Genomic DNA, 15,534 nt, shown 5'->3' with positions numbered 1-15,534 from the left:
AAAGTGAGTCACATCATTTTATGAACAAATCAGTAGGAGGTTACACACAGTTCAACCGAAGCGCCTTGTTAGATCTGTGTGTGTGTGTGGGTGGAGCAAAAATCATGAACAAACAGTCTACGCTTCAAGTGTGGGTAATTTACTATGTTCACATCTTAGATCAGACCAAAGCCTCTGACAGCACCTGTTCAAAAACACACACACACACACACACACACACACACACACACACACACACGTGTTAATATAACTCTGCATACGGACAGAACCTCCAGGCTGTACCTGAGGGAAAGAAGAGATATTTCATTCAAAAATGAATGTTTTAATTTTGCTGAAATATTGTGCATTTATTTGTGTAAATTTTTTTTCCTTCTTCAATATTTTTCAACATAGGCCCCAATACTTTGAAGTATTTGACAAAGGTAGTGTATCAAAAGTATTTACAATATATTGGCTATATGATGAGGTCAAATGATGTCAATCATCGAGACGTCACTCCACAACTGTCGTCATAAGCATTTTATTACGTTTTATCCACCTATTTCACGATATCATACAGAGATCCATGGAGATACAAATAAAGGACAAGCGTAACACTGTAACAGCCTTCCACAACCAAAAGCAAGAGAGAGGGAGGGGGCACAGAGACACGAAGAAAGAGAGGAAGACCTTAAAACGATACTCCATCGCCTTGGCCATGCCAGCCCAGACAGGCACTTCACATCTGGGTGTCAAACTGAACGTTGGAGTGGATGTGTGGAGAGAATAGGAGGAGAGGAACGAAGTGCACTGAGGATGAGGATGATGAGGATGATGATTGATGATGAAACAGTAATTTGGTACCTCACAGTGCTGACTGAATAAATCTTTAACTTTTCCGACGTGGGTCCCTTAGCTGTGCTCGTCGAGCTCTCAAGACGTTACAGCCATGATGTCAGTCCAATGCATCACTCCTGTATCAAGGCTATCATGTTTCTGTTCACACTCACTACGCAACCTGTGAGCTGTATTCTGATTTTTTTTTTGCAATGAAGTAAATGCTCAATCAAAGTGTATGCAGATTTCAATGTCATTTTAATGTTTTTATGACTTTTGAGTATTCTTATCAAAGCTAGATAAAACCTGAAGGTGCGCCGTGTCAGAAAGGTGCTGGTCCATTTTAAGGGTCTGACTGGTTGCTTTCTAACGTTTCGTTGCCCTTATTCAGACATCCGGTGCTCTTTAAGCTATTTATCTGTTCCTGTTGCCTCACTTGAGCTTGCTGAGGAAGTGCCGAGTGCTCATCAAGCTGAAAATGAGGTCACTTTGATGGCTCCATGGAGACACTGGCATTTGTCCCTGTGGTCTAATTAGATTAAAAATAGAGGAGATTTATTCTGCTGTTAGGTCCAATATGAAAATGAAAGTGCTATCATCTTCCTCCTTAAATAAACCATTAATGGAGGATGATAACAATTTAGGTTTGAAGATGATGCCAAGAGAAGAGCGATGTCACCAGTAGGGGATAATGTCAGGGTCAAACTCTACACAACTCCACTTAACAGTATAAAGGAAGAAAGCAACAATCAAAGACAATAGCGATTATTCTGGCAGGCAGAGTAATGCTGACACGTCAAATCGATGGCGAAAGTTTCTAATGTGCTCGATGGTGCTCTTTTGTCTTGTCTTTTTTAAGGAACTGATCGTCCAACCAGAAAATGAAAAACTAGAATAGTTTAACTAACCTCCCCAAAAATCTGTATGGAGTCATGAAGAAAAGAAAAGTCAATGAAAATTATGATAAAAACCAACATTTGAAAAGAATGCAGGATCTTGTTTTGAAAGCTAATGGCAATTTGGCTCATGGTTGAGTCTGTGGTCCCTGTTGCTCTGCTGCATTAATTGACGCTTACAGCACCTCCCATTAAAGATAACTCATAATTAAGTATTTAAGTAACAAATGAGCGCAAAGGGAGCCGAGATGAAGACGAGGGGTTCTCAACAAGTGGGCAGATTTAGTCTCATGATTGTGTACGCCTGCTGCTTGCTACAGAGATCAGATCACAGTGTGAATCCACATAAGGAGAGTGTGTTTCAATGCCAGGATTAAATGGTGCCTTTGGTTATCTAATGACAGCAAATGGATTCTGTCGCTCCCGTGTACGCAGGGTCCAAAAGTAAGGAAGTATGGAATGTATCAGAAGAGACAAATCATCGTGGAATCTGTCCATGGACATCATGCACCTCTCTCCTCCTCCTCGTCCTTTAAGTACTCTGTGAGGATATTATTTGTAAAAACAAACATTCATATACAAGTGCTTCAGTTCAGGGAACACCAACACTGTAACTTTGACTCTGTTGACAGGAAATGTGACTGTAGCTCATGCAAATACACCTAGATTCCTTCCGGTTTACATTCAATGGCACAAGAGCATTTTCATCAAAGTCGTTCAGATTGGTCACAGCTTCAGGGTCACACCAGCAGACGAAAACGCCGTAACTCACGTCAACAAGTGTGTACAGTGTGTGATGGGCTACAGCAGGGGAGCGGACTGGCACCACAAGCAGAGATACATTACACAATACACACTTATACAGTAAGACCACCACTTTGACTAAATAATGATATGCAGCTTATAAAACTCATGAGTACACAGACATTGGTCAAGAGAATCATATACAATTAGAAATGAAAAAAAACCTTAAACCTTGAACTTACTTTGTTCTCCTGTTGAGTATTTAAATCAGTGTCAAGTTTAACATCAAACACCAACAAGTGAGGAAACGCAGAACTTTGTGTCGCTACTGTTGAAAACCTTTAGAAACCTTCAATCCTTAACCGTAAGCACGATTGTCAGGCTCCTCTGCCCTGGATAACCAACATGTGATGGTTACCGGACGGTGCGTTTAACCAGAGCCCACCAGAACTCAAATCCAATCCGTTTATGCCAGAAGTTACCTCACTTAGGAAGGAGATTCTACGGCTAAACACAAAAACAAGCCTGCTCTTCTTCACATCATAGCTCCGTCTCCTCTTTCACTCCACCAACAAGCTCACCAGACATTAAATAGAAACCATAGCGTGATACGACTTGGCTAACTGCTGCTGCAGGTCAGAGTGATACCCCCCTGACCTGGCCGCCCCAGGCTGATCTCTCTACCTGTCCTCCACCCGGTCTCCCCTCACTGTTTGGGGTTGGAGGGGTTGGACCTCTGAGCGGCGTGGCAGGGGTCCAGGGACTCCTTGGTGGCGCCACCGTAGACGTCCACGTCTAGGTCGGTCCACGGAGCGATGTTTCCCAGCGTTGAGGCGCTGCAGTCGGCCAGGGCGGCCACCTCGGCGGGCTTCAGGACCCGGTCCCACAGGTTGAACTGGGACAGCTCCCCGACCAGGGCCTGGGAAGCGTCGAAGCGTCCGCCCAACGTGTCCTAGCCAGAGGAACAAGCACAGTGGCCGAGCAATTATCGTACACATTTTCACGCTTTTTATCAAGTCATTCCAGGCAGTAGCAATGTTTTCACCCAACTATTGAGCAAATGCTGACCTAACTGAGAAGACTTGATGGAATATGTTCATGTACACATGGCTTGTTTGCTCTCTTCATTTCTATTCTCATCTTAGTCTCATTAGGCTCATTCAAATTTTCTTATTGCAGTGTTTTACATCATTTCTTGACCTGTGTTATCCGAATACTGGACAGAAGCTCAGCCTGTTACGGCCATCTTGGAAATGCTGGGTGCAGTTTCATACTTTGCTGTGTCGACTTCCACAAATAAGCTTTGTTTCTGAAAGTGTTAACCCCGTCACACTGCACTGTAACAAGAGCTCCACATTCATCCTGATCACAGATGAGCCCAGAGCTTCCATCTACATGGAGCCTCACTGATCTGGACGGCACATTCTCTGCTTTGAATCATTTATTTATGTGGTGACGACAGGCTGTGCAAGACGCTGGCCGGTCTCATGACACCGCGGGGGGGTAATGTCACATTTCTTAACCATTATGTAACAAGAGAGAGAGAGAGAGAGAGAGAGAGAGAGAGAGAGAGCGAGTGAAAGATAGTAAAGCTAAAGGTGGCTGCTCAAACTCTCTCTCTCTCCCTCCCCTCCCTCTCTCTCCCTCTCTCCCTCCCCTTGCCCTCAGATCTTTGTCCATTCTGCTGACACCATTCTTCCACATGCCATCCATCAACCCCTCCATTCATCCATTGTTCATGTCCTTTTCCATGCGTCCATCTCACCTGCTCCTGGCCCAGTATGAGGACCCCCCCGGGCTTGATGGGATGCCAGGCAGCCAGTCCCTCTCCCCTGCCCTTCATCTTGCCACCTTGGTAGGCCTTCCATACGCCGTCTCTCAGCGTCCAGCTCACACAGATGTGCTGCCACTCGTTCTGTTGTAGGGACAGGGGTAACTGCGCCACCTACAGTTTAGAAAAGAAAGCAACCAACCAATCTGTCTTCTGCAAGACTTCTGCCAATCTCCAGACGGCACGAGACCAAAGGTTGAATCTGAGGAGCTGAGCCACATCAGGTTCATGTTGGTTTATGTCCACCAAACAACACCCAGGGGTCAGAGAGCCACACCCCTCATCAACATCACATCTATTTAATCAATAAGTGATCACAACAGCAGCAGAAACCCTGAGGCCGTGACGTATACGCTCTTGTCTACCTTGTCGTTGATGAGCAGCTCCACGGGGTTGTGGACTCCCTGTAGCAGCACCAGCTCGTTGGGCTGACCCGGGACCGAGTAGGAGAAGGGCGTCCCGATGCCGCCCTCTTTGGCTTTGAGCCACACGCAGGCGGTGAAGGCGTACATCTCGGGCATCTCTTTCCTGACCAAGCCGTACATGTAGTTGGTTCTCATGGGGAAGGAGATGACGAAGCCGTCGGGGAAGGATGGCTCTGTCAGCGCTGGAGGACAAGGGAGGAAACAAAAGGAGACAGGAGAAGGAATGAGGGGAGAGGTGATGCTGTGACGACCATGCTCCTCCAACACACACACACACAATCACACACACACACACACAGTGCCTCACAAGCTCAAAAAGAGTTTCTCTCCTTCATCACCCTCCTCCACAGCCGGCCATGACCTTGCCTCCTACACTTGGCTCTTATTAAAGACTTCTCTCAGTTCTTCTATCTATCAATCTTCGTGATTTTGGAGAGCAAGGCCTCATCTTTTGACACATTGTAACCTTCAGAGCTTTATTCTTCATCTCATTCTAATCTTGAGCTTGTTCCCGCTGCTGTGATGACCCAGTCCGTCCACAGTGCTCATTAAAGATTCATTGGTGAGCTGACCTGCCTGCGTTAATCGATTCAACCATCATCCATCCATCCTTTCGTTCATGTTCAACCACCTCCCCCTGTACCTTCCCTTTGTCTTAACACTCATCCATTTGTCCCCCTCTATCCCCCTCCTCCTCCTCCTCCTCCCGTGCACTCACTGTGTTCCAGCTCGGTGACGCGGTGGTTGACAGTGTCGATGCCCTGGTTGATCTTCTCGTGTTGGCCCTGAGTCTCCTTTCTCATGGCCTGTCGCTCCTTCTCTAACATCTTGATCTTCCTCTCCAGCTCCCCCTCCAGATCCTCCACCCTCCATGTGCCCTTTCCCCGACCGGAGGAGCCCTTCGCCGGGGCTTTGGAGGCCGGCGAGGTGGGCCGGCGGCTTCCTGGGGGAGCTGCGGCGGGCGGAGGCGCCACAACACCTCCGGCCGGAGCAGGAGCTTTCCCGGCATTACCAACCGGGCTAACACTGCTGCTGCTGCTGCTGCTACTGCTTACGCCCGCAGACGGGTCGGTGAGGTTCAAGGCGGGGGGGCCTATCTCTGCCTACAGGAGGGGGTGGAGATCGTGATTAGAAACTCACAAAAAGCTGTTCTGAGACATCAAACAGGAATACAGTGGAGAAAAAGACATAATGAATCTGTGAAAAGCAGCCGGAGCATCAAAAGGCCTTTATGGAGCCGTTAGCATAGCTGGAGCATTAATTGTAGCAGCAGTGTGAATGGAGGTAGTAGTAACAGCAGTACAGCTAATGTAGAGGTGATAGTATTCAACAGGGAAGTATAAGTGCAGGCAGCAGAGGTATTGTAGTATTCACAGCAGTACTTGTAAGAAAAGTGAAGCGAGGCTGCAGGCAGAGATGCAGCACACTAATGGGATCCTGGCAGGAGCTGTATTAGTATTCAGAGCAGGGAGTCGGAAAGCTTGTTGATGAAGCAGCAGTAAAGAACGAGGTGTTGCTGTTACAGTGGATGAGACGGATGTGACGGTGATATACGATATCAGGGAAGTTGCTGAGGCCGAGCGGAGTGTGAGCACATCCAGGATATAAATCCACACGGAGGAAGTCAACCTTGGGACTGACTCTGGTTAGAGAGGGCTGGCAGTGATGCAGCACGCCTGAGTGTGTGTGTCTGTGTGTGAGTGTGCGGGTCAAACACACACACACACACACACACACACACACCCCTTTCCTGTCCAGCCAGCTTCATCTTTTATTTATGTCTCTCTCCTGCTGTCAGCACGCAGAGCTGGAGGCTGGAGGCTGACACAGGAGGGGGTGGAGGGTGGGGTTGTTTTAGGGCTGGCATGTGGGAAGATTTCCCATGGGCCTGTGGGGCGTGTGCGTGTGACACACGAGCACCAGAGTGTCTGTGTCACGAGTCACTTGCGAGAGGAGTGGAGAGGTGAGGATAAAAGAGGAAGTGCAGGATGAAGGGGGGGGGGGGGGGGGGACGGAGTGTCAGAGCAGCTAAGATGATGAATGCAGACGCGTGTTTGGAAGCCATCTCACTGCTGCACCCTATTGTTGCACATCTGGCTTTTTTTTTTCTTCAATTAGAGGCTGGAATAGTTTCTGCTGCTGTCAATAATACATTCTGAGAGGATTAACCTCTATCAGGCTCCGAACTGCACTTTAAAGTGGACATCCTGGCTATGAGACCATGGACTAGAGAGGTGGATGATAATATAATGTGATTCGATATCATTTAGAATTTTGTAATAAGTCCTGAATATTGCTTTAACTGAATGACAACGAGAGGACAACAGGTTCTGCCCCAAAGTTAGTTCGGTTCCCCTCATACCTCCAGCTTCTCTATGCGGTCTTTCAGGTCCATGATGGCCCGGGCCAGCTCCTCCACGGCCCGCGCCGTCTGCAGCTGCGCCGCGGCAGAGGAGCTCACATCATCCCCGGCCATGATGCGACGGTTGCCGTTCCAGACCCCGACGCTCCGCTCCGGGATGGTCCTGTCATCCTCCAGGCCGCTCTCGCACTCGCTCAGCTTCCCCGTCAGCTCCCGGATGGTCCTCTGGTCCATGAGGATCTGGTCATTCTGCTGCATGACCATCTGCCGGAGCTCCTCCGCGGTGGTCCGGAGGTAAGTCCAGTCCTCGTCCCCGGCCCCGTACAACGGCTCGTCCGCCTGCTGCTCCTGCTGCCGCCGCTGCCTCAGGTCCTTGTGCTTGCATTCTCCCACTGGCACCGGTGTGCAGATCAAGCGGCTGAAGCTGAACTGTTTCCCGGTGCCTCCCCCGGTCCCCTCACCGAGGTTGAGCTCGTTCAGAGTGGGCACTTCCAGGCCGATGCCCAGTCCGTTGCCCCCGTCGTAGGACTCGGCGCCGTGCAGGGCGCCCAGTGGTCCGGCGTGAGCCACCGAGCCGGACTCCACGGGCTGGATCTCCTCTGTCAGGGTCCCGTTATCGCTGGAAGGCGCGGCGCGTTTCCGTGGATAAACACTGGCAACGATGCAGATGACCGCGCTGAGGAAGGCCAGCGTGCCCGCGGCCACGAGCACCACCACGAACTTCATGGTGTCTGTGGAGATCGATGCAGAGGATTACGGCTGCGTTTCAGGGGAAACACGGACCTGCAAAGAACGCAAAGCCCCGCATCATTCACTCCGCACAGCAACACACAGAATCACCCGCACATCTCCATCATGTCACGGTAAATAGCGTCGACACGAGGCGGAGCGGCTGTTTGCGTAAAAAGCTTCAACTTACGCGCAGGAATTCACGGTTGTCGGTCGTCTTGCTGCTCTCTCCGCGTAATATCGATGGCTCCTCCGTGTCTGGACCAGAGATGCTCCCTCGTCGTCTCCGCGTTGCTAAGCTGCTCTCCTCCGTGCGTTACCATGGGGACCGCTGGATAGGAGGAGCGAGGCTGCGGGCATGCGTCAGTCAGAGCAGAGGTGAGCAGCGCGAACAAACAAGCCAGTGATGGATCAATCTCTCTCACTCTCTCTCTCTCTCTCTCTCTCTCTCTCTCTCTCTCTGTGTGTGTGTGTGTGTGTGTGTGTGTGTGTGTGTGTGTGTGTGTGTGTGTGTGTGTGTGTGTGTGTGTGTGAGAGAGAGAGATGAGAGCAGATGAGATGAGGTGAAGGTGAAGGGGAAGCTTCATATCATAATATCTGCAGTGACAGAATCCCACACAAGAGCAATGATGACACTAATGAGCAGGCTGCTTGTCACAAACATGACATCATCACACCTAAACACAGAGCCTCAGCTGTGTTCATGCTTGTGTTCATGCTTGTGTTCAGCTCTGCTCAGAGACTTCACATGCAGGTGTACAGAGTGACAGCCAGACATGAATGTGTATTTGCATTGCGCTCTACTGAGGGAGCCATGAGTGCAGGCACGTGTTTCTGTGCCTGAGGATGAGGGGGTGAAGGTGATTGACCTTACCATAGCCTCAGATGTTTGCATCCCATAATGCAGCACTGGCTGTGAACACAAAGCTGCCTTGGACTGCAGGCAGACTGCAGGAAAGCCGGTGTGAACTCCTCCTCCTCCTCCTCCTTCTTCCTCTCCTTTTCTGTTTATTTTCCTGAGTGCGTGAACATGACCGGATAATGTGTCCCCATAATCACAGTCAAGCTTCCCTATACGCTGACCAGCCTACACACACATATGCACACTCACACACACACTCACAAACGCACTCAGACAGCAACAGATGTGGCACTCGTGCTAGAGACGATCTATTTCAGGTTTATCTGGCTTTTATGTTAGCGAGAGAGAGAGAGAGAGAGAGAGAGAGAGAGAGAGAGAGAGAGAGAAAAAAACAGAGGGAGAGAGAGGAAGAGCGAGAGGCAGATAGAGCGAGAGAGAGAGAAAGATAGAGACAGAGAGAGATACAGAGGGAGGGAGAGGGCGAGAGAGGTAGCAAAACAGAAAGTAAAGCCATATTCCCCTCATCACTCAGTCGTGTATTCTGGAGTGTTGTGAGCTTGTTATTCCTCGACCCTCACGTTGTCCCGTAAACACACACAGGCTGCTCCGCTCTCTGAATACACCGACATGGATCTACAGCGCCCCCATGCGGAGCTACACATCAGCAGCACTCAACATGGAGCTATCTAAAGCTGGTCTTTCCCTCCTTCTCTCTACTGTAAGTGACTGAATATTTCTTTGACATAACAGAAATTTATTTTATGTTCACCTTCGTATTCCTCAAACCTTATATAGTATCTTCAGTCAACTACATTAAGATAAGCCACGCCCACTTGAGCCTTCAGAGATTTTCCATTAATTTGAATTTTGATGGTCAACAGTTTGTAACTCCGCCTACGATTTCGGGTCAAAGGTCACAGAGTTTTCCATGCAGGTTTCTAGGTAATAACTCAAAACACAACAGAACATTCTGAAGAGCTTTTAATCCAAAGCTTTGTACAGGAAACATACACAGAAAGCAACAGTAACAGGTAACATGACACTGAATACATATTCTGTACAATACGGGTTTGCAAAACATGCTTCAGAAGTTCAGATACATTACATCGTCGTCAACCTCCTGCCTCCTTCAATACAATTTACATCATTCAGATTAGGATTAAAAAGCAGACGGACTGCAGCCTGGGTGAGTTTGTCCTGTGATCAAACCCATATTGGACTTTTAAATGGCATTCAAATAAAAAGGATCACATTATTATGCATATTTAAAAAAAAAAAAAAAAAAAGAAAAAAAAAGTATTTATTTATTTAAGTATTTAAGTACAGTACAAAGGAAAAAGGCCTTAACGCACAGTTTTCAATTAAAAACCTTAAATCACACATTAACCAGGTTCCTTCTGTCCCCCCCCGCCCCTCCAACACACACGCACACACACACACACACACACACACACTAGAGCCAAAGTCTAGCACTTCAGATTACATCACATATAAATGTAAAAACAAATGAAAACAAACGAGGGGGAAACAAACATCTTATAAGATCCAAACAGGTCAAATCCAGAGCCCTGTTTGGTTGAAGGAGAGGCCACTAAGCCGAGTTGTGCTATAAGAAAAAAGAACATTGCCATCAAAACAAACAAACAAACATCAACTAGCAGCCTAACAGCTCACCCGTCTGAGTGCAGGAGTCACCGGCCGCCGCTGGGAGAGGGACAGTCCGGGAGAAACGCCACTTCAAAAACTTCCAGAAATCCATTTGGGACATCATGTCCAATACATCAAGTTCATTGCTGGCCTCAAGAAAAGTACAAAGACCGGGAGAAGCTGAGAGTCTTCATACCGTGGATGAGCTCTGTTTATATGTTACCTATGAGAGAAACCACACAGATGGCCTAGATCTACTACACCACAGGAAGAGGCAACACCTTCACTTCTCTGCCTACATCACGTCTGACCGCTCTCCAGATAGAACACAACGAGAGCCGGTGAAGTGTTTCAGCTTTGATGTTCTTTCTCCCGCTCTAAAGTTTCAAGTCATGGCCGACGTGAGAGTTGTCTATTCTCTGGTATGTGCGGCAGGAGCTGAGGGAGGAAATGCTAACCGGAGCCTGGAGCAGCTATAAGGCAACAACGCAGGAGATGAAATGAAGAGGTGGCGATCTGGAAAGGTCTAGAAAGAGCAGGGAGTTGGGAGCAGAGGAAAGATTAGAGTTTGGATTATAAAGGATCTGCCTCTGGTTGGGTGATAGAAGAATGTGAGCCATGCTACGTCTACTACTCCTACTGAAACAAGCACTTGAGAATCCATTAATAAAGCACCGCTAGATAAACGACTGACGAGCAACACCGAAAGGAACAAAGCAGAACGGGAAATCTGCCAAAGCTGAAGGTTTCAAACTGACCAGCTACTCCAAACTAAACCACAGCCTGGAGCTAACGTACGTCCTACAGACTTACACATCCATCAAATGGATCACAGGTTGGAGTGTTTGGCCGTGGGCTGTAGCTAGTTGTGTCGCTGGAATCATTGTGAGTCCATGAGTGTTACAGATGTTGACGAGTGGAGAGATTATACGGCACAGATGTGGCATACAGAGACACCAGTTTAGAGTCTTGGTGGACATCACAGAACTGAAGAAGGCGGTGGGTTTGTAAACCCAAGGCAAGCAGGGAGAGAAAGCAAGGCCAGCAATAACGTCAAATCCATCCTGTCTGTCTGTTTACGCGTTTTCTTCTGCAGCTTTTACGGATGTGCCTGTGGGTTCAAGAGAGCAATAAGGGGAAACAGCCTACATGGTGTAGGTTGGTTTGGGACGCAGTCAGGTGCGCTGCAGCTACCTGGCTGACGCAGGAAGCTGAGCCTGCATGCAAACAGGATTTGTTTCCTTCACAGAGGCGACGGCAAAGCGAGCCCAGACTAAAAGGACGACGGACGCTACGTTCACATCTTTGGGCTCCCAAAAGTCATTCATTCAGACGGTAACTAGTTTAGGGCGCTGAAGCTACGTGTTAACGACTGCTCTGCGTCGCTGTCCGTGTGATGACAACAGACGTGAACGTAGCGTCAGAGTTTGAGCCTAAGCCTGACTTAGCAAAGGGAAGAAAACAAAACACCATTTCCATCCAAGCCTGCCTAAGAGTGCAAGCGGACACAATATGGCAATTTAAGTGACAGGAAGTAACCGCCCCCCCCTTTTTGGATTTATACACCTATTTTTCAAAAAATATGCTCTCTTTACGATTCAGTGGCCGGGCGGAGTTAAGTTACTTTTGATTAAAGTACGGACGCACCTTTAAGGGAAAGGTTTAAGGAGCAACACTGGGCAGATGTTTTGTTTCATCAATGGCATTCAACTTCATATAGTGTGACTTTTTAGGGCTTAGGGGAGGAGGGGCCCTCGACGCCGCTGCTGGGGGGAGGGGAGGAGCTGCTCTCAGGGGCGGAGGAGGGAGAGGCGGGGCCCGAGGCCGGGGACGGGAACTCCTTTATGGTGACCGTGACCAGGTTGGTGGTCACGTCGGTTACCACCACATCCTTGCAACTGGGCGCCATCTCGGGGTGCCAGTCAGGGTCGCCCTCAGCAGGAACCCTTTTGGGGTCGGAGGTGGCGGCGGCGGCGGGGACCACAGGGGCCGGGGTGCTGGATGGCTGGCACTTAGGCAGGGACTTTCTAGCCCCTTCTTTAGATAAGGAGTCCACAGATGCCTCCTCCTCTTCATCCTCCACGGTGGCAGAAGAGTGAGAGGGGGACGAGGGGAGGAAGGTGGACGCAGATGCAGCTGGCTTTGCATCTGAGGATGGGGCGGGGCCCGGCGTCCGGGTCTCTGTGCGAGCTCCGTCAGGCCGGGATGATGCCGGGGCCTCGGCCGGAGCAGACGGGCGAGATCCCCTGGAGCTGCAAGGGGAAGGAGAGGACCTGTACCGGGCGGACGGGGGCTGGCTGACATTAGACCCCGGGTGAGACTGAAAAGCTCCCGGGCCCCCACACTGCAGCCCGAACGGCTTCCCGTACATGGGGAAGCCCAGCATCTTCAGAGGGGGCTGGAAGGGTCTGTAGGGGGCCTCACCTTTCTTCCCAATGATGCGATTACGGGAGGGAATATTTTGCCGTCCCGACGTCACATTCCTTCCCGCCCCGCCCCTTCCCGGCTTGTCAATGACCTTCAGGTTGAGGATGATGCGACTCCTCTTGACCTCACGCGGCTTGACCCTGCGGTTGAGGATTCTGACGGTCTCGGAGAAGGGGGAGACGTGTGGGCGGGAGGGGGCGCCGCCGGGGCTGGAGAAGGCCGACGCCATCGGGTCTGTGCGGGGGAGAGGACGCCGGGACATGCGGTGGCAACGGTGAATGTCTTTCTTCAGCTTATGGGTGGCTGCGAGGGAGTTGAGCTTGGGGGAGGGCCCCACGGTGGAGGAGGAGGAGAAGGAGGAAGAGGAGGAAGGGGCGGCTCTGATGGAAGCAGCCGAGGAGGCCCGTGGAGTTTTCTGGCGGGGATTTGAAGCTCTGGTGCTGGCCTCGCCTTTGGCTGCCCGACCCTGAGGGAGATGACACAGCAGCAGGACGCCACGCTCATTACAAAACATCACTTTCAGGTGTGAGCACTGTTTTTGCAGAAAATGTGCAGGACACTCAGTTTATCTCCAGGATCAGCAAACAGGACTGAAGGAACGGCCCACTAATCTGAGCTGCATGAGGCTGACCATCTTAAATCTGAAGGGTTTACTATTGGACTGCATGTTTGCATCTCGTGAAGTCGTCTCTGAGTATGTTTCTATTATTAATACTGTCTAAGAAGATGTATAGATAGAGAATACCAGGAAGAAATCAGCTGCCGGAGGTTTGTTGACCTCATTCTCACAGAAACAGCAGAAACCACAAACCTCTGCAGCGGCGCCATCTCTGGCAGTGGCCACCTGAAATGCAGAGTGGCAACCCAACCAAAATGGCTGCCTGGCTCGGTGCATGAAGTCATTTCAGACACACAAACATCAAACACTTTACCTTTTTGGCTAAGTTTTTGGGTTTGGGTCCCCGTTTCTTTGGCCCGTGTATTTCTCTGTCCCGCTCCCTGAAACAAGGGGAAACAGAGGTTTGTCTTACAGCTCACATCAGTGCAGACGACCTGAGGAGCACACGGAGAGCTAATCCAGCCAAGCCAGAGGATAGAAGTGAAAGTAGAGGAGTGAGAGACAGCGTATGTAAAGACACGGCAGAGGATTTGCCTTCACGTGTCTCTTCTAGTCTCCATGTAAGCAGCACGAGACCCTGAAGTGTGTCGGCAGCACACATAGAGGCCTTCAGCTACGACAGGAGAGGAGGAGGAGGAGGAAACGGAGGGAACAGAGAACATTTAAACTAGATTAATGAGGACGAGCAGAAGCACACGCTCTCATTTCTGTGTTTAACCAGCTTGACTCACTTTTGCTCAAACCCCAGTATGAGCCTGTCGTCCAGAATGTTCTCCTCTGGCTCCCAGGTGCTGTGCCTGAGTGAAAACAGAGAAACAACAACATCTCTAGTTTAAGACGGACACCAGAATGGATTTGTTCCAGATTTAAGCTAAAGAAAAGAAAGAATTGAGCATTGAAGTGACTGTGCATCTTACTTCATCGCCCATCCTTTCCATTTGACGAGGTATTCCAGTCTTGCCTGCAAGAGACGGATGGTAGATCATCAACAGGAGCTTCAGTACATTTGTTTTGATTTCTATCCAACAGTGCAGCTTACAGGCGACAGGTTAATGTATGTACGGGTTTATTTATTATTCACTTCTTTACTCCAGCAGGTCGCAAACTTTTGGTACCACCAGAAAAAAACAGATGCCAAGTCTCTGACAAACAAACACTTGATTTCATTTGCTTTGACTGACTGAAGAAATGTAAAGTCACTCTAGATACCAGAGGCCCTTTGTGGGGAAACACACACACACACACACACACACACACACACACACACACACACACACACACACACACACACACACACACACACACACAATTCCTGGATGTTTGATTTGGCAGCCTGAACATCAGTTTGTTTAAAATGAGATCATATGCAGTCTATACATCCTCCGGTGCAGACATTTGGTAAACATACTTCATGGGGTTTAAATCAAACTACATGGCAGACAGAAGTGTATTTACAAAAAAGGAACAGCAATTCTAAATATCTGTTGGTGACCAGCTCATCATAACACAAACAACCTGGTGCTTATAGTAAGTTAGAGGAGTGCAGCTCTGGGTGAGAGGCTGAGTCTGAGTCTGAGTCTGAGCCTGAGTCTGAGTCTGCTCCAGGGCCACCTGAGGACCCCGCGGGCCTGCTGGGCCTGCGGGGTCCAGCTCCCACCCCGGCCTCTCCTCAAAAGGACCGCACGAATAAAAACTCCTCACAGTATCTGGACTCGACCTTCACCCGCTGCTGGTTGATTATTTTCACCCCCCCCCCCCCCGCAGCGGATGAGCTCAATCAATGCGTTAATGTTAATGTGGGACAGACTTCACAATAATATCACACATCTTTAGAAGTGAGTGTTGTTTTAGCTCCTCTGCTGGCTCAACGTGAAGCCAGCGCGTTTAGCCTTAGCTGCCGTTAGCTGTCAGGGACTCGGGCCCCTCCGTTTCACCGCCCCGCTGCCTTCCTATCTGCGTGTCCCCCCGCTGCTGGCCCCGCTCCTTTGTGTCGCTGTTTTATTGCCCAGCTAAAGCCTCAATATACGAGCCATGACTAATGGCCCCCATATAGTTAGCTTCCAGCTAGCTGTAGCTAACAGAGTAAAGGCATCCGTCAGCCACAAGGCCTCTATAGCGTTGCATAGTGGAAAACAACCCCGAGCCTATAGACCGGAGCCGAGCCGGGCCGAGCCGG

At 49.5% G+C, this 15,534-nt stretch overlaps 2 protein-coding genes across 2 annotated transcripts in view; both read right to left on the bottom strand.

The window, feature by feature from the left end:
* Positions 1 to 3,162: 3,162 nt before the first annotated feature.
* On the bottom strand, positions 3,163 to 7,800 carry nptxrb (neuronal pentraxin receptor b). Its single transcript, XM_076167317.1, has 5 exons — positions 7,075 to 7,800; positions 5,431 to 5,815; positions 4,653 to 4,894; positions 4,222 to 4,401; positions 3,163 to 3,408 (listed from the first exon to the last, which is right to left on the bottom strand). Exons 1-5 carry the CDS (start codon positions 7,798 to 7,800, stop codon positions 3,163 to 3,165), a joined length of 1,779 nt encoding a protein of 592 aa, XP_076023432.1.
* A 1,833-nt stretch (positions 7,801 to 9,633) lies between these two features.
* Positions 9,634 to 15,534, bottom strand: part of cbx6a (chromobox homolog 6a) — a 6,318-nt gene continuing 417 nt past the window's right edge. Inside the window, exons 2-5 of the mRNA XM_076167314.1 lie at positions 14,276 to 14,319; positions 14,090 to 14,155; positions 13,672 to 13,738; positions 9,634 to 13,205 (exon numbers count right to left, since the gene is read on the bottom strand). Of these exons, the coding sequence (XP_076023429.1) occupies positions 12,042 to 13,205; positions 13,672 to 13,738; positions 14,090 to 14,155; positions 14,276 to 14,319 (1,341 nt within the window). The 3' untranslated portion in view covers positions 9,634 to 12,041. The remainder of the gene's footprint in view (positions 13,206 to 13,671; positions 13,739 to 14,089; positions 14,156 to 14,275; positions 14,320 to 15,534) is intronic.

The sequence above is a fragment of the Genypterus blacodes genome, unplaced genomic scaffold, assembly GCF_046128005.1.
Source record: "Genypterus blacodes isolate CSIRO-AG114 ecotype Tasmania unplaced genomic scaffold, CSIRO-AGI_Gbla_v1 ptg000157l_1, whole genome shotgun sequence".
Lineage (NCBI taxonomy): Eukaryota > Metazoa > Chordata > Actinopteri > Ophidiiformes > Ophidiidae > Genypterus > Genypterus blacodes.
This window is presented reverse-complemented; position numbering and strand designations above follow the sequence as displayed.